The 22,891-nt window shown below is 40.8% G+C and overlaps 1 protein-coding gene across 1 annotated transcript in view; it reads left to right on the top strand.

Moving 5' to 3' along the window:
- LOC134652311 (cyclin-dependent kinase 14) overlaps positions 1 to 22,891 on the top strand; it is a 132,944-nt gene that overhangs the window by 18,954 nt on the left and 91,099 nt on the right. The window contains exon 2 of the mRNA XM_063507483.1: positions 20,052 to 20,138. Within this exon, the coding sequence (XP_063363553.1) occupies positions 20,052 to 20,138 (87 nt within the window). The remainder of the gene's footprint in view (positions 1 to 20,051; positions 20,139 to 22,891) is intronic.

The following is a 22,891-nucleotide window of genomic DNA, read 5'->3' as shown; positions in this document are numbered from 1 at the left end:
AAGGCCTTTTTACATGCCTCTGAGTGATTACAAGTTAATTTAAATCGGAAAATAATTACCTACTAAAAAAATATCTTGTGTTTGGATGGTTAAAGTTATATTATTACACGCAACGACGCATTTATAATAAGTTTTATCTAGAAATATTAAATAGGTACGTCTAATTTTCGCGTTTTACTTATTTTTATAAATGAGGGCATCTTATTTTTATAGATGATAAAATTAGTCAATTAAGTGGATTTCTGCCAAATATCCTTAGTTTTAGCAATATGTGAAAAAAGCTTTTGAATAAAACGATAATAAACCGATTTCTCGTTCCTTTTCTTATTTTTTATAATATTCGAATAATTATTCGAATATTCGAATACGTCGTCAGAAAAAGTCGAATATTCGAATATCTGAAAGTTTCGAATATTTGCAAGCCCTATTGGTGACGAAGGGACTAATGGTGTTATTCATAAACGGCTGCTAACTTAATCAGTTGATGATCGTCGTTTGGATCTATCAGTCTTTATGCCATAGAGAGGGACAAACGACGACCATCAGCTTATTAACTTATCAGACGTTTATGAATAAGGGCGTAAGTCGTCAAGTGTTTATACAGGCATTATATGCAAATTGTGCCAACCACGCCTAAATACGCATACATTTGAATATGTAAGCGTCGTGTATGTACCTACCTCATTAGTATCATTACGTTCATTAACGCTTGATGCAGCGATATTTATAGAACTGTATCATTTTATTACTTTTGATTGCTGCTGTTATTGGTAAACCTTTCCCATATTACTCCGTTGAACACAATCCTCTCCCTCTCTCAACCAGAACTGGAACTGGCAAGTTATCAACAATTTTTTGCCGTCTCTAAACCAACAGTAACAGTGAAAAGCCAAAACCATAGTTGATACAGCTTCAGAAGAAGACTAAAGTCAACCATCTTGCGTAGGCAATTGGCATATAGTCATTCCACTTAGTTTAAAGGTGTCCTACCACACTTATCGATCCATAGCCATCTCTACTTGAGAATATATCAACCCGAACGGTTATTGGTTCTGCGGCCAAACACGGCTATTGCCACTTAACTTTGCTTGCTAAAGATAAGCTCAAACAGCTTATCTTTGTCTCAGCTGATGCCTTTACATATTGTATATACAATGTATTATACAAACAATTAAAACTGGCTTCCGTTTCTAGATAATAGACGCGGTTGAGTAAACTTGTACCCCGCCTATACAATTACCATGAACCTTGAGTCTACGTATCACTCCTAATGGCTTGACGTACGAGTACATACGTATGCTAGGAAGTCATTAAGGGCAATTACGGGGTAATTTCACGAACGCAAAAACATGCATCGGCTTTCGTCATTACTATCACAGTTATCTCCTTGGAGCCGTTAGTTTTGTTTCCGCAAATACGTTGGACCTTCCTGGATACCACTAGAATCCGTTTTAATATCTTAATGTATTGTTTACGCGACTCCGGGTTATTCCCATTTGGAATAACCCCACGTTCGAGCGATAAGTAACTTTCCTTTTGTTTCGTTTAGTCTTTTAATCGTATGAGAAATGGAAAATGTATATGGCTCCTTCAACAAATATTACACTGATATTTCTAAGTTACCAATTTGTAACTAACTCTGCAACTAAATAATCTTGTAAATATATGATTATTAGGGCGAGCGAAGCGAGCCCTATCACTATTCGACAAACTATGCATTCTTGTGGTACACTTTACGGAAAAACTATCGCACTTATAGGTTTGAAATTTAACATAGTAATTTAAATTCATGTCTAGATGTGTTATCAAACATAAAAATATCATTTTATCAACTTAATAAAATAAAATAAAGGAATAACACTTTGTATGACTACTAGCGCCATCTATTAGAAAAATTATGAATTAAAATTCGTGTCAATGTACTATGTATTAACAACGATGAATACAAAAAAACCGGCCAAGTGCGAGTCGGACTCGCGCACGGAGGGTTCCGCACCATCAATAAAAAATAGAGCAAAAAAATCGTGTTTGTAGTATGGGAGCCCCCCTTAAATATTTATTTTATTTTATTTTTAGTATTTGTTGTTATAGCGACAACAGAGATACATCATTTGTGAAAATTTCAACTGTCTAGCTATCACGGTTCATGAGATACAGCATGGTGACAGACGGACGGACGGACGGACGGACGATGGACGGATGGACGGACGGACGGACAGCGAAGTCTTAGTAATAGGGTCCCGTTTTTTACCCTTTGGGTACGGAACCCTAAAAAGGGTTAAAATTTTGGATTCAGACCCATTTCGCTTCGCTCGGTTTGATTCCCAATTTAGCAATTAAGTTTCTCTGAATACTGGAACAATAATCTTGCTGTATATTTGTCGCAGTCGGATCGTATAATCCGCCGTATTACATTACGGCTAGCCGTTTTCAAAAACAGGGGTGTTTTGACATGCGGCGGTTTAACTATTAGCCGGATTGAATGCGGCTGAATGAGAATCCGCCGGAATGTATTCGGCGCCATACGTTCTTCAACACGGCTAGCCGTAATGTAATACAGCGAGTCATTAGCCGCCGCTTTGACAGTTTTTAGTTCCCATTTTTAACACTCGTGGCGCTGCCTGACATAACAACAACAAACTATGAAAAACGCTGGGGTGTCCATCAAATCTGGAGTTCGTCGAACTGTTTCTTTTCAAAAAACATTTCCATCGCAACTTAACTAGATGGAGCCCGGCCTCGCGGGGCTCCCATTTCTGAGCGGTTTGCCCTTCGGGCATCTGAAGCTATCTAACGAACCTAACCTACCTACCTATTGATTTAGTGAGACGTCCGTGAAAACATTACACTTTAGGGAAAAAAGCGTAGGTAGGTAAGTAGGTTAGGTTCGTTAGGTTAGGTAGCTTCAGATGCCCGAAGGGCAAACCGCCCAGAAATAGGAGCCCCGCATTTGCGGGGCTCCGTCTATTTAAGTTGTGAAGTAAATGTTTTGGAAAAGAAACATGTAGTGCGGTGGGACCATAGTAAAAATAAATTAAATTGCAAACATTGTCAAACTCCGGTTACGTAGGCGACCGAAAGAACTGGTCACTCTACAATCTAAATAGTACTTAGATACGATGCGGCTACACGTAGGCCGCCTTATTGAAGAACGTATCGCAATGACAATCCGGCTAATCGTCGAACCGCCGCATTTCAAAACGCTCCTGTTTTTGAAAACGGCTAGCCGTAATGTAATACGGCGGATTATACGATCGGACTACGACATATTCACTGCGGAGGTCAATTTACTCGAGGTTCTGTTCTGTGATGCCTATGAACTGATCAGTCATGTTATAATTCGACACGTCTTGATGAGCACTTGGGAGAGCAGTACGATAGAGCTGATGCTTAACCCTGGCTGTACCTAGCGGAACTCAGGTTTGGTGCAACATAGACACACACTGGGTTGGACATCCGACTCGTCATGATGATAACTTGGTAGAGCAGTACCCAAGATAGCTGATGCTGGACCCTGGCATTACCTAGTGGAGCTCGGGTTTAATACAACATATGCACACGCTGTTTTGGTCATCGGACTCGTCTTGATGAGCACTTAGGAGAGTAGTACCCAAGATAGAGCTGATGCTGAACCCTGGCTGTACCTAGTGGAACTCAGGTTTGGTGCAACATAGGCAAACGCTGTTTTAGTCATCCGACACGTCTTGATGGGCATTTGGGAGAGCAGTACCCAAGATAGAGCTGATGAGCTGATGCTAAATCCTGGCTGTACCTACTGGAACTCAGGTTTGGTGCAACATAGATACACGCTGTTTTGGACATCCGACTCGTCAGAATGAGCACTTGGGAGAGCAATACCCAAGATAGAGCTGATGCTGGACCCTGGCAGTACCTATTGGAAGTCAGGTTTGGTGCAACATAGGCAAACGCTGTTTTGGTCATCCGACTCGATTTTTTTAAGCACTTGGGAGATACCTAAAATAGAGCTGTATCTGAACCCTGGCAGTATTTAGTGGAACTCAGGTTTGCAATATAGGCACACGATGTTTTGGACATCCGACTCGTCTTGATGAGCACTTAGGAGAGTAGTACCCAAGATGGCCAAGATAGAGCTGATGCTGAACCCTGGCAGTACCTAGTGGAACTCGGGTTTGGTGCAACATAGACACACGCTGTTTTGGACATCCGACTCGTCATGATGATCACTTGGTAGAGTAGTACCCAAGGTAGCTGATGCTGAACTCTGGCAGTAGGTACCTAGTAGAGCTCGGGTTTTATACAATATAGGCTCACTCTGTTTTGGTCATCCGACTCGTCTTTTTGAGCACTTAGGAGATACTCACGATATAGCTGTAGCTGAACCCTGGCAGTACTTATTTAATGGAACTCACGTTTGTTGCAACATAGGCACACGCTGTTTTGGTCATCTCACTCGTCTTGATGAGCACTTAAGAGAGCAAATTATACAGAGTTTATGTGCGGAGCAGCATGATTACCGCCAGTAGGTGTCCAGACGGGATAGTTTTACGCTCAATTGTGTGGTGTGGACGTATAAATAAATTCAAGGACATTGGCTCACTGACCCAACATTGCCAGAAAAGAAAAGCCAGTTGGCTTCCTTACAAGAAGTACTGGGCGATCGTGTAGGATGAAATAAGGGCTTATGAAATTGTATATTACGTGTGGATGATATTGGCAATTTAATTTTGTCGTCTGGACACGTTTTTAATGGACAAAGTAAAAGTTGTATCAGACAGGCGTACCGGACAGCGACCGAGGGCCAATTAGTAGGTATATTTCTTTCTTGCTCTCACTTATAGCTGCGTCCTTAACGGACTTATTACGTACCCACTCGATTGAACATGGAACAAGCCTCGGACTGGATCAAAGTCGCGGTACGGTACGTTTAGGTAGAAAAGCTCCGCGAGCCCTTACAAAGCTCTGCTTTTTGCTAGTTAATAATCTTTCTTGTTAGGACGTTATACTGCAGTTTTGCAAACGCCAACGTGATACATGAACCGACCGCAGTCATAATACGTTAGGTCGAGGTAACAAGAACAAAACTATTAGAAGTTTCTAAATACACCGCATTCGGTCGGTTGAGGCAAGGCCTTAATATGCGCTTACGTAATCTTGGAGTTTCGAAGCTAGGTTTAATCCTATCTGAATCCGGGGGGAGAGAACGCTTGGCTGGCCGCAGCCGCGCCGGCCACGCCTCGGCGAGCGCGTTGATACCATAATGTAAAAGCACTAGCATTCATACCACTGCCTTACTAACGAAAATAACCTGCCCCGCTGCACGTTGCGTCTGAGACGTGGAGCGACTGCGAACGCTCTGGCGAACGTGATTTGTTTCAAACATTATAGTAATTATCTCCATTCTCTGCCTGTCCAGTTTAATTGCGTATTGTTAAGCGATTGAGCCGGTTAAGATTTAGTCCTGGCTGTTTCACGGTTTAATTAAACATTAATTATCGACGCAATACTGTGAGTTGTGATATAACGTTCAAGCTATTGTTTGTATGTGCTTAACTGTCTACGTTTTGATAAGAAAAGTATAAACGATATCCAAAAGAAAATCACATTGTGATTGAGTTCAGACTTTTACATATCCATACGTTTTTATATATAGTTGACAAAAGTGACTGTCACTTTTATTAATTCGTCGAGAAAAATAATTCGACAAATTGAAATGTGTACGTAAACGAAAGTTAACTGCCAATGACGGTGAACAGTGAACTACTTATTCATCCAATTTTTGCCGGTCACTGGAGAAAAGTAAACACAGCACAATTAAAGTTATGCTCTCCGTATAATTAATTGTATACTAATTTCTCTGGCGTGGTAATGGCTTATCTTGAATAACGGGCGTATACACGTTGTCTCGCTTTCTTGCGTCTTTCGTGATCTTACGTGTTGGACTGCATTATTTATTTTAATTATATGGTTTTGGTCATATCCTGAATAGCATGTGCTCTATTTGGCGCGCGCGCCATGGCTTTTCGCTTGAATGATCGCGCTAACTTGGCTGCACTTTTTTGAAAGTTAGATATGTACTCATATAGAGCAGCAGCGGATCCATGGTTGCATTTTTATCACTTGTCATGTCATGCGTCACTTTCGCACTTACATATTTACATACTTATTTATTTTTCATCTTAAGTTAGGTAATCTATAATATGAATATAAAAGTAAAATATAAAAACACTTACAAAACAATAAAAAATACATATAAACACATTATAAAAAACCTATCCTAGGGTGCAGCCGGCAGCGGGGCAAGGCCCAAGCTACCGGTGGTCAGGGCCGCAGAGAGAGGAACCGGCGGACTATCCGGGCGTTTTCTAAAATAAATATTCATAACTCAGAATCACTAGCATATTCAATCCTGGTGATAAAAAAAATTGTCCCAAAATTTTGTATGAAAATTGTACATTCCACTACGTCACGTTACATACAAGTGATCATTTTTCTCATACTAAAAACGTGACGTAATGGAATGGACATTTTGGGACATCTTTTTTTAATGGTAGGATGGAGAGTGCTGTCGATTCTGAGTATTTCTGAGTAGAATGAGCCCAAGAATGTCCAGATTTGAAAGAATCGGGTTTTCAATATTTATTTTAGAAAAAGCCCATCCGCGCCGTGTCCAAGATCACCGCCTTCTGCATCTGGCCCTTGATCCAACCACCTAGCGAGAGTCTCTCAAGATGTTGGTCGAGACTCTTCGCTATTAGACCGTTCGCTGAAACAACTATCGGGACAATGATCGTCGAATCAACATCCCACATGGCAGTTATCTCGTGAGCCAAGTCTATACTTATTATTATTATGACCAGAGCTCGGCGGGGATTATCTATTTACCTTATAATTTGACATGTCTCACGTATAAATAAACGTAACGTATAAGGAAAATAGCTCACCCCCGCCGAGCTCTGATTATGACAGATTATAAAAAACCAACCATCTTAGCCCTACTGCGCAGGAGAGCCACTCGGAACCTCGCACGGACGCACCTCACCAGCACCTGCTTATCCGACCGACGATTTTCTACGAAAATCGAAGCCGGAACGCGCCCGGCCCCTGCCGGAGTGGAAGCCCAGCTGTACCCAGAACCCATCCACCGATGGTTGCCCTGCCCAACAGGACCGACTGACGGTGACGCGTCGCGCAGGTCCCGCATCATCATGGACAAGAAGCCACCGAAGTCCCCCCCCGTCCCTTCGGGGCGGGTGGGTAGACAAGAAAATGGATTTCGCAATCCACCCGCAGCCACAAGAGAAAAACTCGCGACCCCCCCGGTCCCTTCGGATAGGGTGGGTAGTTCGCAACGCGAGTTTTACGTAGTACCCGACGACGCCAAGACCCCGGAACCCACCTACGGCCCCACAGAGCCGTGGAAACCAGACTTCGATGGCCTCATCGAAGCCCTCGGACGCCCCTACGCACCACCCCCATGGGTAGCCCCAGACCGACTTTCCCCTCGCGGGCAACTTGATCGTGTTCGTATCAAGGCTGCCAGCTTGGCGCAAGTCGGTCACATACCTCCACGCCCGGAAGTATGGCCAACAGCCTTCCCTAGGCTGTTGGGGCACGCCCCTGGGACAGTGGAGCCGTCCCAGGAAGAAGCCCAACCGCAGCGCCACCAGGACGAGCACCCTGTCACTCCACAACCTTCGGCAGTTGAGGAGAAGCCGGAGTGCAGCACGCCCACCAAGCAGGACCAGGAAGGGTCCTGTGACACCACCCCGCCACCGACGGACCCGCGACCCCGCGCCAGCCCCGGAGCCGCCCCGCAGCCCCAACAAGGCCCCACCAACCAAGACACCGCACTTACAGAGGCCCCCAAGCCGGGAGCCACTGTACCTGCCCCCCCGGCCCCCGCGCCGGCATCTACACCCGCAGCCCCTGACACCAACCACGCAACCGCCGCAGCCCCGCAGCTGCGCCTAATAAAAACGCCTGAGCACGCCGAACGCTCGGGCCCCCGCCGCCTACTGGGCATCGCGCCGCTCCATGCGCGCCCCCCGGATAACCGCCGGCAGCGCCAACGCCCCCAGGGCACTGGGGCAAGCCGAAGAAGGAGGAGACACTAACAAGCGGGCACCGCGCCGCTCCACGCACGCCCTCCGGACAGCCGCCGAGAGAGGGAGACAGCCCACAGCAGCAACGTGGCCCCACAGCCACAAAGCCACTGAGAGGCTACACCGAAGAAGATAAAATGCCATGACAGGCCAGCCGGCTAGTTATGGCCATGAAGCCACCGCCCTAGAATAGGGCACTGAAAAGACCCGCCCGTAGTTACGGGCGGCGATTTGAAACCGCCAAAAATCCCCAAAAGGGATGGGAAGGCATCTCATACCTCCCTTCGGGAGGTATGAAAGAAGCAGACGAGCCCTACTGCGCAGCGTTATATTGCCCAAACTTAGAAATAGTAAAGATACAAAGCCGAAAGAGAACGTGTTATGTGTCAGAGAGGAAAATCATGATCCGCGAGCATCGGTTTAGAGAGTGTATATATTATTCTGTACGTAAAAACTCTATTGTCTTTTCTTTAGTGTCATTTTCAAGAGCTTGATTTACTAGATCTTTTAGTGGTAGTCGTTTGGCTGTGATGCGGCGGTGATTTTGGAGCTTCTTGCTTATGCAGTCGTTCTCATCCATCATGTCTACTTTTAAGAATATAGCGCTTGTTTTGCGATTACTCATTTACTTTGAAATTTATATATGGTACGTCGTGGTCAACAATTGATGTCTATATGTTCTATTTTGAATTATGCTGTTATTGCCGTATCAATCTACACCTATGTACATATTATTCAATAACCATAAGGTGGAAAATATTTACATTTTAGTACCTGAGTTTAATGTATAAAATTAGGAAAAACACCGTCATGTGAGTAGAGTGCGAGAAATTGTCTCCTGCATAAAATATGAAGCAGAAATGCTCTTTTGTTTTGTTTACGACAGGCCATTGAGGGCAAGGTGACGAATGGTCCGCACAATGTTCGCGACGAAACGGACTGACACGAATACTACTGACTCACTTTGGAGACCTAGAAAAATGCAGCCATAATGTATGTTCAGCAAGGTTCAGGGGCCTGTTTACTTACACTTTGATTAGTGTTTATTACGAGGTCATATATAGCTGGTCAACCAAATCTTGTCAGTAAAAAAAGGCGCGAAATTCAAATTTTCTATGGGACGATATCCCTTCGCGCCTACATTTTTCAAATTTGCCGCTTTTTTCTACTGTCAAGATCTGGTTGACCAAGTATATTACAAACGCAAGTAGCAAATGTATGCACTCGCAATCAATGTGTAAACAGGCCCCAATGTGAAGGCCAACCACACTTATCCGTATAACACGCTTAGCCGTATTAACCTCAAGTAGTGTTTAGAGCTGTAGGAGACTCGAAAGTTGTAACGATTTTGGAAAATGAGGGACAAAATAGATAGGTAATATAGGGACTCCAGTTCTAAGATTTTAACTTGCAAACATTTTGCCTTTATGCATTCTTCATCTGTCTGCTTTGCCAATTAGCTCTGTAAATTTTTAGCGAAGTTAACTGGAACATGGCAAATGGAGAGATGAGTGGAAATATTTTGTGTAATTATCCCTACCAGTGGAGATAGAAAGCCATAATATTTCCACTTATCCCCACTAAGATGAGAGCGGTCTAAATACTCTAAATATGTTCCACCTATCCCTACCAGTGGGGATAGGTAGAAAAAAATTCCATGTCTCCCTACCAGTGGAGTCCGCCCGGTAGGGATAGGTGGAACAGGCGGAATATTATACTTGAGAGGCCTTTTCCAGATGTCTAATTCAACGTTAGGTACGCCATTACAAGATCGTATCGTCCCAGTAGATGCGACACGGCCTCGAACCTGCAACCCCCGCACAATGAACACAATTGTGTTGTAAATGCGTGCTCAGACGCAGTGCCAACCGTACCGTGGTACCTATTGTAGAGACGCTTGAACGCTTACCGGCACTTGTTGGTTCCTTGATGCGCCAGAAATAGATAGTTAACTATTTTTACTGAACAGTATATGAGCCCTTGATATTGATGACAGTCAACATAGATAGTAACATTAGTAACGTCCAAAGTAGCCAAATTTAAATTAAAAATATCATGTTCAAAAAAAAACCTTTGTTACCATAGAAATAAGGATGTGTACCGACCTATTTGTTCACTTTGGCCGTCGCTATTTGATGCTGCCTGTATGTCAAACCGGCTTAACAAATCCCTTGACCGATCGAACTTTACGAATTGAACTCAATTTGATCAAATTTAAAACTCAAACGCCGCTCCAGAATTCTTTGGCATTTTTTGAAGCTTTTTGCGTAGTTTAAAATAAAATCAAACTACTAGAAATAACTTTATTTTCGAAGTACCTATACTTACACGGATAAGTATGTCATTAACCCCGTCTGACTACGTTTAGAGAGCTCTTTTTACTCGAATTGAGATTCGTACCCAAGTATCTTCTTTTTTTGTCTCCTATTTATGCACTACTGCTATTAAATCTTTTAACTTATTGTTCATAACTTGTAACAAACAACGGTCACTGTCTGAGTCATCTATACAATCGCGAAGAAACTTTCACTGTTAGCGAAGGAAAGATAAACTCGTGCTAATCAGATTTCGTGCGAGCGAATACTTAACGCGATTGCAGCGGCAATTAGAAACTCTTGAGCGTAAATAAATCTTGCTGAAGTAATTATTATCAGCGTTTTGATGATTTTCCTTGAGTGAGACGCCTAGCAACGAATAAATCATTAGTGTCTTTAATTGGGTTGTTGAAAAGAAGTTTGTCTTTATTGTGTATGTTTATTTACAACATAAAAGTCTATTTAATTACGCGTATTTTCCGTGTACGAGTACGATGATTCGATGAAACATGCCCGAACCGATGATATGTAGGTAGTTTTGATTAAATACCAAAGATTTAGTTATTTACATTGCTCCACGCTACTTTGAATGAACTAACTACATTGTAGAAGTGACGACTGTACTGCTATTATACACAACAAATTGTCCTGTAGAAAACTGTCGTTAGTAAATAAGTTTCTCCAATAATTATCTAAATGCATACTTCAGTTAAGACACTAATACAATTTTGAATATCAACTTAAATAAATTAACGTTAGTATATTCATTATTCGTTGGCGTTCCTAAATTACTCTATTAACGTCATTACGATAATATGATGTCATCAAGATCGATATAGTAACGAGTTCGCGGAGTAATTTATCTCCTGAATCATCAATTTGATCTGATAATTTGAATGCTTACGTAATTCATCCGGAAATATCAAATTCGCTAGTCGCTAATGGACTGTTGCTAGTTTTCAATGTTTACTTTCATGAGTAGCATAAAACCTTAATACTTATTTAGTATAAAATAGCTTTAGATTCCTTTAACTTTGCGATGTCTACAGGAAAGATGCGAACGAGCTAAGTATACTATAAAATGTGTATGACCCTTTTATCATTCTAAGGAAATTGCTGACTCGCGAATCTAGAGATACATTTTTGAACACTTAAAATAAAGGCACCAATTTAATTACGATTCGACAACATATGTGACGTTCCACGGCAAAAGGTACCTTATGGCAGTTGGCGCTTACGTCGCATAGCGCCGCAATAATAATAGCGCGCGGCGGCGGAGCGGCGTTAATAATAGCGTAAGCGCCAACGGCCATAAGGTACCTTTACCCGTGGGACGTCACATATTAACCCTGCGATATTGACAACCTAAAATTCCTACTCTAAGTGCCAGTTGCACCATCCGCACTTGACAGACTGATCAACGTCGCCCGGCGCGCCGCGGCGGTTTACTATGAAATTTTCCATACAATAAAATTTAGCGAACTCTTTAACGATGACAAACAGTTTGGTGCAACCGACCCTAAGTCGGTCACAACTTAGCAAATCACACACAGTTGGCTCTCTCTCAATTCTGATCGTAACTGTCTAATAGCTCATCATAAATTATTTAATATTTCCTTGTCCCGAGCACAATTCAGTGGTTAGTGCAGTGGAATGCAGGATAGTGAAAACGCATTCTTGGCGGCGGTTCAAACTGTTCCAGTAAGAGTTGCATCAGCACCGGCGTGAGCGCTGTCATCAGCTTAGGGTACTTGATACCGGACTGTTAATATTAATGATATTATACAAATCCAACTACTAGCACCAACGCTTAACTGACCAACTTTTGGTACCTATATATAACCGTTCTTTATACATTCTGATAAATACGGGATACATTCCATTCACTAAAGAGGAGTCTATTATACAGTGTGTAAATCCAATACGGGCGAATATTTAAACGGTGGTTAGCATAGGACCTAAGAAGTACATTGAGATTAGTGATACCAGACGTCAGGAATTTTCCGGACATGTCAGGAATTTTGGCCGTTTGTCAGGAATGCGGCCGGAATACGAAATTGTCAGGAATTTGAGTGAATTAACATGCTTCTTTTATTATGTTCTAAAAAGGCATTATAAAGGTAGACATTATTTAGATTTACTTACGTAAATCCAAAAATTAAGCATACATAGACGTCCCCGTCCCATCGGTCGCCGATATGAGAGTCAGGAAAATTATACGCAAATCAGGAATTTTGTCAGGAAATTCCGAGTATGTATATGTGGTAATCCTAATTGAGATTTTAACCATACAAAGTAATTCGGCCAGCAATGTAATACACCAGGTACATCACACAAGTTAAGCAATACGAGCTTTTTAAAGTAACTGTCAACGCTTGTTGGGGAAAAAACTAAAGAAAGTGAAACTACAGTTACTTTAATTGATGAAAATGATTCTCAATGGCTTCTAATCCTGAGTAGTAAATTCATATACAAGTAGGTACTGTTATAATAGTCTGACGCATCTCTCGTGTGGGTAGCTTATTGTGATTGGCAATCAAAACAAGTAATTCTTCATTCATTAGATGCTGTGATTGTGTTATTTTTTGTTTACTATAACAGTATTGTATTTCTTTGCGATACAAAATCGTAGATCAAACTTTAATTGACCAACACATAGAATTTAGTTACTCAATATTCTCAATAATTTATTACTCAATCTCATTAAACGTACTTTGCATTAAATACACGTCAAGCACGAATGTAGTAAGAAACTAAACCACGACATGTATAACATGTGCACTAGTTCTGCATTGTATTGCAATGCGCAATAGGTGGGGCGTGCGCGGACGCAAGGTCGACGAACGACATTCGCACGCCGAGAGGTAATACCCCCTACCTAGCCTGCGGGTTTCATCCGTACGGGCTGAGTGAGGTCAGACTTATCGAAAGTAATGTCGAATACTATTTGAATAATTATTTGTTATTGATTGGTCGTAAATGTCCTTTTGCGTTCGAAGGAAATCGCTTCGTGTACTGTGCCCTGGACCTATCTCAAAAATGTTACGGCTAACAATGAAAAAATAATCTTTGAAAAGGTGACACGCCTAGATAGGTATACGTACGTAGTTGCGGGTCTATATATATAGGTACCTTTCTTTTATGAAAAAAAAATTAAATTGACAGCGAGACATGCGACCATGCTTCGTGCAGAACAATGCGTATACCTATAGGTACAGAGAACAATAGGATAGCTGGAATAGGATGAAAAAAGCTTTCCAGGATCAGAACTAAACATGGCTCCAACTTGAATGAACTATGATATTTGGGTTATCTCGTTCTGGTCATTCGCTGACCGGCATATTGCAATTGGTATCTCGAATGTGGGTGTGGGTGTATCTGGAGGCACCCACGTGAATACCTCAATTTTGTCAGCTCTATTTTAGTTACCATCTACGGTATGTGTAGTGTTGAAATTGCAACCTTCTCACATTTTAATGTCTGTTGAATAAAAATAGCCCTACCTATTTTCGAATCAACTTGTTTCCGTCCAAGGTGGAGTCGATTCATGGCGCAAGGCCTCAGGCCTCAATGAAACTTTAAATAGGTACACATGGCGCTATCTTTAGCTATGGTTCATTTAATTTTGCAATTATATCATAATTGGGTCACAGATTAATTTCTTCCTCCGAAATGTATCCAACATTTGCTTCATCATACTCGCCTTGTTACCCATATTTTTAATTCGTTATTGAAATATAGGTTACGAAAACATTGAATCATAAAATTTACCAAATTGCCGAGAACTCGAAACGAGTTTTCAATTATCAGCTGCATCTGAATGTGTCCTCTCGATCAAGTTGACAGAGGGCTGTTACACGTCTCTTGGCTCGTTTGGCAATCCCCCCACGTTTAATTGAAAAGTCCTAAGTGCCTTGGAGTGATAAAAGTTTATTAGTCCTTTTGGGTTTAGTGTAAAGTGTCCGGGCGCCGCAGCGCGACGCGTTATGAGAGTGGGCGCCAGAGTTTAAATTCACATCGTCTACTGAGCGTATTCTTTACGAGTAACCAGTTTAAATGTAATCTCTGATACGCATATCTTGAGTCGACACTTATGCTGGTTCTTTAGGCGATGAGCTATGAAAGTAATGGGAATTACAGCCCAGGAATGAGTTCATTGGACAATCCCGGTATGCGGAACTAGCTTTCATCTTCGCAACTATATTTTTTCCATTGGATTGCATGTCAAAAAATGGAACAGTTGGGCGGATCACGTAGTGTAGCGTGGGTTAATATATGACAAACTTAATTTAGTTCCAACGCCCCTAGCTACGATCGTATAAATAAAACATTGTGTGGCCTACACATTAAATTAAATTAAAATTAAAATTTAAATTCCTTTCACAATTAAAATTCCATAGCCCTTTTTAATCATACAAAGAGACTTAATGAAAATAATGCATTTAATTAATATTAACTCCCCGTTTCGCAGGTAAATCTCAACTGCAGTAAACGCCAATTTACAATCAAATATTTCACAATGCATTTGCATTTACAGTACCGTTTTACTTTATTAAACCCATCATTTTCGAATTGTATTGATAACACCCTGTGTCCCGGTGCACGATCTGGCAGTTAACGATCATGAAATGTAGCAATCGAACGTATTTACCAACCAATGTAACCGCGACCCCTACATTCAAAACATCTACTCGTAAATAGAGACCGCACTTACTCAGGTTTTCCTGAATGTCCGACTCTCGTCACTTGCTGGTGTGCGATTCATGGATCGTAAATTCGTGTTTGAAATCTTTGTGGAATCGCTTTATGAGCTCCGCATTAATAAGTGGATAATCTTTTTAATTCGGCTGCTGAAACGTTCTACAGGATCAACTTTATGGCCAAACGCTACCGTTGATTTGCATATTACAGCATAGAAATGTTATTAAGTATGATACCGATTGTAATTCAATATCAACGTTGTTACATAAGAATTTGAGTCTTTTTTTTTAAAGTTTGTAGGACTTCTTGTCTCCTTCGTGCGCTAGAGAGAATAGTTTAGTTATCCTAATTTGTCCGATAAAAATGTATGAAGTTTTAAGAGGTATGAAAATACCATAAATAATCACAACCATACGTTGGATACGAGGAACTCCACAAGAAATAGTATTCACAGTTATGTTCCAATCTAACAAATAAAAATTCTTAAAACATAAAGATTGGCTCATCAGTCCGACTGTATTGCACTCACGCAGGTTTTAAAACAAATCATATTTTGCTCGTATGATATGCCTGTAGCTAAATACACTATGTTTTGGAACCAGTTGTTTCAACAGGTCATTTCGCTTTATGTGTTGTCTGACTTAATGCAATGAGTGTAATAGTTAGCTTATCGATATGTTACCAAACAACTTGTTAGTCTTATCGATTTTGTATTTGTAATTAATTATGTCGACTATTAGAGACTTTATCAGCGTGTGGTAACAAAACAACGTGCGTGCTCAATAAGTTGGTAGGTAGGTATATAGATATTCGGCGCTTGCTCTTGTGAACCTGTTATATATAGCCACACATTTGCTATTGTTTGTCTTTTCAGCGGTCATATACAAGTTATATAACCCTAGTTATTGTCCCTGTCGCTTTCCAGATTAGATACTGCCGACAGTGTGAATGTTTGCTCATGGTGGTTGTTTGTTCTAGCTCTAGGCCTGTTGACTGTGGCGCCACCGGCGCCGAATTAGAACAACGTACATTCGATATTGTACTCTAATCATTGATAACAAGACTAGTTTTTGAGTGAAAGATTAAGCTCGCAGGTGACGCGTCGCACATGTGTAAACATTGATAAATGAATTTATTTGATTCGTTGTATCAGAGGTCTTATTTGGATCAACTGCATTTGGGAGAGTGTACAGAATTGCACGAGAATGACTAAATTTAACATTCCTTGATCTATCATCTGACATCGACGTGAGAAGCGAAATATTTAGACATGATTTTTTTCTAATCCTAAGTTTTGTAAAATTAACAGATGTAAAATCTATATATGTAGGATACCTTTGTTTGCCCGAATGCAGTGCTACAAAGCTCATGTGCTATTACATTCCACTTCATCGTACATAACAGTGCATTTCCATTCACGATTGCAGCGCAAAGTGCAATAAATCCACCTATCTGGCCATTAGAATGGGAATGTTTTGAAACCTGGAGCGCGGGCACGACGCGTCGACCTGGCGCCGTGGAGAGTTTGGCAGGCCATCGCCAGTGAATGTCAAATATATATTTACACTTTCGTACCTTATTCCCTTGTGATAAGACTTAATGTGTCTACATAGATTTGGCGCTGAATACACTCATTATGGACTTTCGTAATCTACAATTGAAAAGCTGGATTACCGGCTGGTTTTTCGGGTTACGGGTGCTTGACTTATTGTTAGTGTGATTAATTTTTCTGCATCTGGAGTGTCTGGAACTCTGGATGGGGAAGATGGGTAATGAACTTTCAATACAATTGAGGAGTCTCTTTTCAAAAGGGCTTATTTCTCTATGAAAGCCATACAAAAATAAGCCCTTTTGAAAAAACTCAATTGATCTTGAACAGTTATCGCGGTCGCTGATCTTTGATGTTTGAATTTAATGCTTTGTACAAGTGATAAACACTAAAACAAATAGTAGGATGATAATAAAGAAAGGTTTCGAATGCAACTGTATTAATGTTGACGCCTTCAACTCCATATCAATTTGTTACACAATTACATTAATGAATGGTTTTTCCTAAGTTTAGGTCATACGATAAATTCGATATGAACTAGGAATGCAACAGCGGTGCAAAAGTCCAAATACCTGCTCAACTATAGGTAAACCAGGATCTATTGAGGGTGCGCCATGTTGCGGAATTTCACTGGAACTAATTTTTTCATACTACACTGAATTGTCACCCTATACATGAGAATAACAGCGCCCTCTTGACAATTATCATATATTACTGGTCAGGCTATAGTAACAATTCGTAATAGATGTATATATAATAGTGATAAGGATAATGTTTTACTACCTGTCATCGATATCGATTTAGATGTGAAGTAACCAGGTCGCGTGCTGAGGGCATTGAACGTTCAACTTCTTACGTGTTTGTCTGAACTGCTCTTTCATAATTACTTCGGACTTCGGAGCTTCGGTAACAAAAACAAGCGCATTATGTATCTGTTCAAACTTTCGGGCTGTGTTAGGACACTACTTAACGTTGTTCTACCTTCGTTAAACATGATTTCTTTTACTACATTTCATTAGTTATCAAAATACCTGCACATTTTTATCCGTCATTAAAAAAATATTGAAGCGTTTAGCTTGTTTATTAAGGGTGTAAACAAATCAGTACTTTCGAGGGATCGGTATATGGCGTAACTTGGACAATTTCTCTCCAGTCTCCATGTGTCAGCTCTTAATTTGTATGCTGCTATAAATAGACCGCAGAAAGTTTATATTTCTGTAGCAATTCGTTCCCATTAAGTTTGATAGATGCCGCTGCTACCAACCTTAAAGATCTGTTTAAAAAATTGACCGACATTTATAGTAGTGTTTAATATATTAATTGTTATTGCTGTGAGTTTTGAAAGTGAAATTTATTGATCGCAAACACAATTTACTGGCATAGTTATTTGGAAGGAACCATGAACTCACGACTTGATCATTTGACATCAATAATTTAATGTGATGAGTTTGTTGCGTGATCACTGATCACAAGGTTAGTTTCACCCACGTTCCCTATAATGTACCTTTGTATATATGTTTATTTTCATAAACGCCCCTGACTGTGACGAAATAATGCTTTTGGCCTTTTTATACAAGTTTATACACTCGGAAATGTAAAGTTACAGCCAAGATGTCTTCCTGATTGATATTTATAATACTATTCGCTGCTAAATTGATCTAGGAAATCAATGAAATATGTTAAGCTGAGCTTTCTTTGAAGAGTTTCATCGGTATGACAGACTTGGCAGTAACGCGTCGACATTACGCGTCTATATCCTCTTTTAAACACTTTTCATCTGGCATCTTTATTGCACTATTGCTGTCGTGAATGTCTCTATACGTGCATGTGGGATTCCGCCCTGGAAATGTGGAATAACGGTCATTCAATTACAGTTACGGGTTTATACGTCACCGGGGTGTAGTTCTTATTTCGAAAATAGTCTAGCGTGAATAATACAACGCTCAGGACGATTTAGTGTAAGTAAGGAATATCCTGGGGATTTCATTCCTATTCTAGTAGTTTGGGAGCCTATTTTATTAGTCTGTCTTATCCGCTCGTCCAGCCATAACTATAGGGCCTTTCCCTTGAGCCCTAATCCTCCGCCCTGTGTTAGTCTAATCCTGCAATTAGTTTTGCCTTGCCTGAAACAACATCGTGTACAAAATCGACATTCTACTTATCCGCACAAATTGGGATGGAAATACTGTGGGAGCCATACTCCAAATTTTCGGCAAATTTTCTATCACACGCGAAGGCTTGTTTAAACTGTCTAAACGGGAAAATATGTTAGGAATTATGGAGCTGAAACATTGTTAGCACCTTTTTCCTCTGAAAGATCGTGTATATTGGTTATAAAGGAGAGCTGAGCCTGGCGTGACTGCGACGTATAAATTGTGTAATTAATTACGGGCGCAACACTTGTTACTTCCCGCTGTAGGTATTCGTGTACATAACGTTGGCGGGCTATTGGGTTATTACTGGTTACTGTTATTTAGAACCGATTGGCGTTAATTATAACGCTTTTATTTCACACTTGTGTGCAGAATGTTTACTGTAAAGTAATTATTTTTAATTGAAAAATGCTTCAGTCTCAATGTATAACAGTAGGATAGGTAGATACAAAAAAAAAAAATCGGGCCGCTTATCTGTTTAATCAGTACTGATCCGAATTTGACAATACTGGAATTTAGTAAGTTTCAGCTCAAAGAATAGACATAAGACATAGGCTACTTGCTACTTTGTGGAAATCAACAACTTGAGAGGTCGTGGAAACGACATAGACTAAATCAGTAACTTACAGCTCCTTTATTATAAAGTTCAACAAATGGCAACAACCCTATTCATCTGTATCTGTCATTCAGAAATAATGATTATGTCAAACCGAATTATCGTTGTCTAGATGTGTAAACAACCGCATTTCTCCTCATTCTCGAGTTTTATTAATTTTCTCAGAGCTATATTTAGCTTCTGGCAGATTTATACGCAGCGTATAATCTTATAGGTGTTATTTTTAAACGGAATGCGCGTGAGCGGTAATTCAAATGGCGCCAATGTCGATAACCTTTGCGATATCGCAGAGTTCAATATATTGTCAACACGATTCGGACCAACGCATTGTCTTAGGCCACTCGCATACTATCCGATCTGAAAAATATTTCTGCCGTTTCAAGCACTATAAGTGCCACATTCGTGTCCGATGTCCCGTTCTTGTATTTTGAATGATTACCGCGGTAAGGTTCTTGAACTGTTTTATGAATCACAACAGTTACTTTTATTTTGATGGTTCTATTTACGTCTACGTTTTCATTTCTGGTTACAAGACGGATTAGGCTGACGGCATGTAAAACGCCCGTGTTTTTTTTTACCAAAACCGTTACACTGTTTCTCAATTAAGTTAACGTTGTTTCTTTTTTGTTACAGGCGTGACAATGAGAGAAAAAAGGGGAGGCGCAATGAGCAAAATGCAAAAGCTCAGGAAGCGCCTATCCCTTAGCTTCGGTAGATTATGTAAGTATATTATCCCGTAACAAATAGCTTGGAATATTATTTTCCTCTTAATTAATTACAAGGAAACACCTATTTATGTGATTGCACCGTTTGCTCCGAAAGGGAAACTACAGGAAAAAAATATTACCGAGCTTGAGCATACGAACGCACACTTCGAGGATTTCGTGACACTGGCCTTCAGTAATATGGAATTTGCCACATATTGTAATTGGTCAACCAGATCTTGACAGTAGAAAAAGGCGGCGAATTTGAAAAATGTAGGCGCGAAGGGATATCGTCCCATAGAAAATTTGAATGTCGCGCCTTTTTTTACTGACAAGATTTGGTTGACCAGCTATATTTTATAAAGCCAAGGGTGACACTTTGAAATAAAACAGTTCCTTGCTAAACTGTTTGTATAGTCATATCACCTTCAATTTGGGCCACTGAATTACGTTTTGACAGCACATCAACATCACAGCAAGTAGGATAACTATTATAGTCTGTCAAGCAGGAAATGTCAGTAGCAATGTATAGCAAACTAAAGTATGGTATCCCTAGGAAACGAACAAAAAGCAGAAATGTACATCGAACAATGATGAAATGTAAACAAAACGGTTCCACAGATAAGATATAAATGACACGTGATTTTCGAACAATTCAAACGTAGTGTTGTTAACCCGCGATTTTTTAAACTTGCCGTCTTTTCCTACTGACTAGATTTGCTTGACTAATGTAAGGGTAAAAACACCAGAGCACCATTTTAAACAATATTTATTAGGGAATCACAATAATAATCAGAGTTTTGGACTTAGGTAATACGCGACGCCGATCACGCGCAAAAACCGATCTCTAGATGACAGACGTCATAATGCTGCTCCCAGTGTTGCCGGTTCTCGTAGTGATGTCAAGACCGCTGTTTGACGATGCCGCCTTTTAGCTCGGCCATCGCCTGACCCGACCAGCGCCCCGCAGGTCACTGTCATCAGTGCAGCCACTGAAGTCTGCCACAGCCAACGCAGTCGCAGCAAGCTGGGTCTTCACCAGGTGGATGTAGCCTCCACCAGTTCAATATTCTGCGAATTGAACAAGCACCTTTTACGCTCAGCCGATATACAAGCCTTGGTCCTTTTGAATAATTCGACTCGAGTTCCGTTGAAACGGTCTATTTCGTTATTGTCAACTTACACCAAGATATTTAGTTCTATTTCAGTCGAATTGGAGTAAGGGCTTAAGCCGACTGAACCAAATGTAAGAAAGCATGACCAGGCTAGGTACCAAATAATCCGTGGTATGAGAGGTGTTAGGATATGCAAGTCTGCTCAGCACTTGCTTGAAATACACAAAAGGCTTAATTCACGTGCATATGACACCAAGAGGATATAAACACCAATTAATTAATTATGCAAAATAATAAAATATTGCGATGAGCGTGACATCTAGCGGCAGGTAGATAAACCACCCCCTTTTTTTGTAACACCATCTAACATAAATTATTTTCTTGTGAATAACGTCATATAACTTTGAAGGATTTATTAGATTTTGATAAATTTCTAGCATGTATACCCATGCAGCTAACCCAAACCTTCCATTGAGCGGTGCGTTCATACTGACCGCTTAACGTAACAATGACTATTTGTGTCGTTTTAAAAGCAAAGACTTGGAACAAACTCACAATTGGCTTCTCCGTTGTAGGATGTAAGACTCCCTCGCATGCACGCACAAAAATGCGTACAACTCGTGAGAGGCTAACATGGGACACGTCTCATGCATGTGCGGAGCTGCCTAGGCTAGGACACCACTGCCCTTGTAGGCGCAACGACCGTAGAAGTCGGCCCTTCACGATAAGGTTGTCACGGAGCCCGGTGCACGCACTCGCTCCAACTGGGTATTTCGAACAGGCACTCCCTCCAACTCTACTGGATCCGGTACTTCGCCAGCGATCCCTAGAAGGTATAAGTGCAAGCAACCCTTTCAAGGTAACCTTGAGATCATCAGTCTTAAGGTCATTAAAATATCCTTTTGTAAACAAGGTCTCAAGCCAACCTCTCAAGGTCAACAACAAATAGTACGATACGATATAGATAAAACATTCATCGGTAGTAGAAATAATGGTCCTCTTAAGGATAATATCATATCACATGCAATGGTCCGCCTCTTAAAGCCTGCACTGCAGATACCAGGAACAAACTAGCCTGTTAAAGATAGTCTTGTATCACATGCAATGGTCCGCCTCTTAAGGCCTGCAATGCAGATATACCAGTAACAAAATTAGCCTATTAAGGATAATCTAAGCTCACATGCAACGGTCCGCCTTTTAAGGCCTGCATTGCAGCAAATACCAGTAACAACCATCCTCTTAAGGATAGTCTTATATCACATGCAATGGTCCACCTCTTAAGGCCTACACTGCAAATACCAGTAACAACCATGCTCTTAAGGAAAGTCTTATATCACATGCAATGGTCCGCCTCTTAAGGCCTACACTGCAAACACCAGTAACAACCATCCTCTTAAAGATAGTCTTATATGACATGCAATGGTCCGCCTCTTAAAGCCTACACTGCAAATACCAGTAAACAACCATCCTCTTAAGGATAGTCTTATATCACATGCAATGGTCCGCCGTTTAAGGCCTGCACTGCAGATATACCAGTAACAAAATTAGCCTATTAAGGATAATCTAAGCTCACATGCAACGGTCCGCCTTTTAAGGCCTGCATTGCAGCAAATACCAGTAACAACCATCCTCTTAAAGATAGTCTTATATGACA

Source organism: Cydia amplana, chromosome 11 (genome assembly GCF_948474715.1).
Source record: "Cydia amplana chromosome 11, ilCydAmpl1.1, whole genome shotgun sequence".
Classification (NCBI taxonomy): Eukaryota; Metazoa; Arthropoda; class Insecta; order Lepidoptera; family Tortricidae; genus Cydia; species Cydia amplana.
This window is presented reverse-complemented; position numbering and strand designations above follow the sequence as displayed.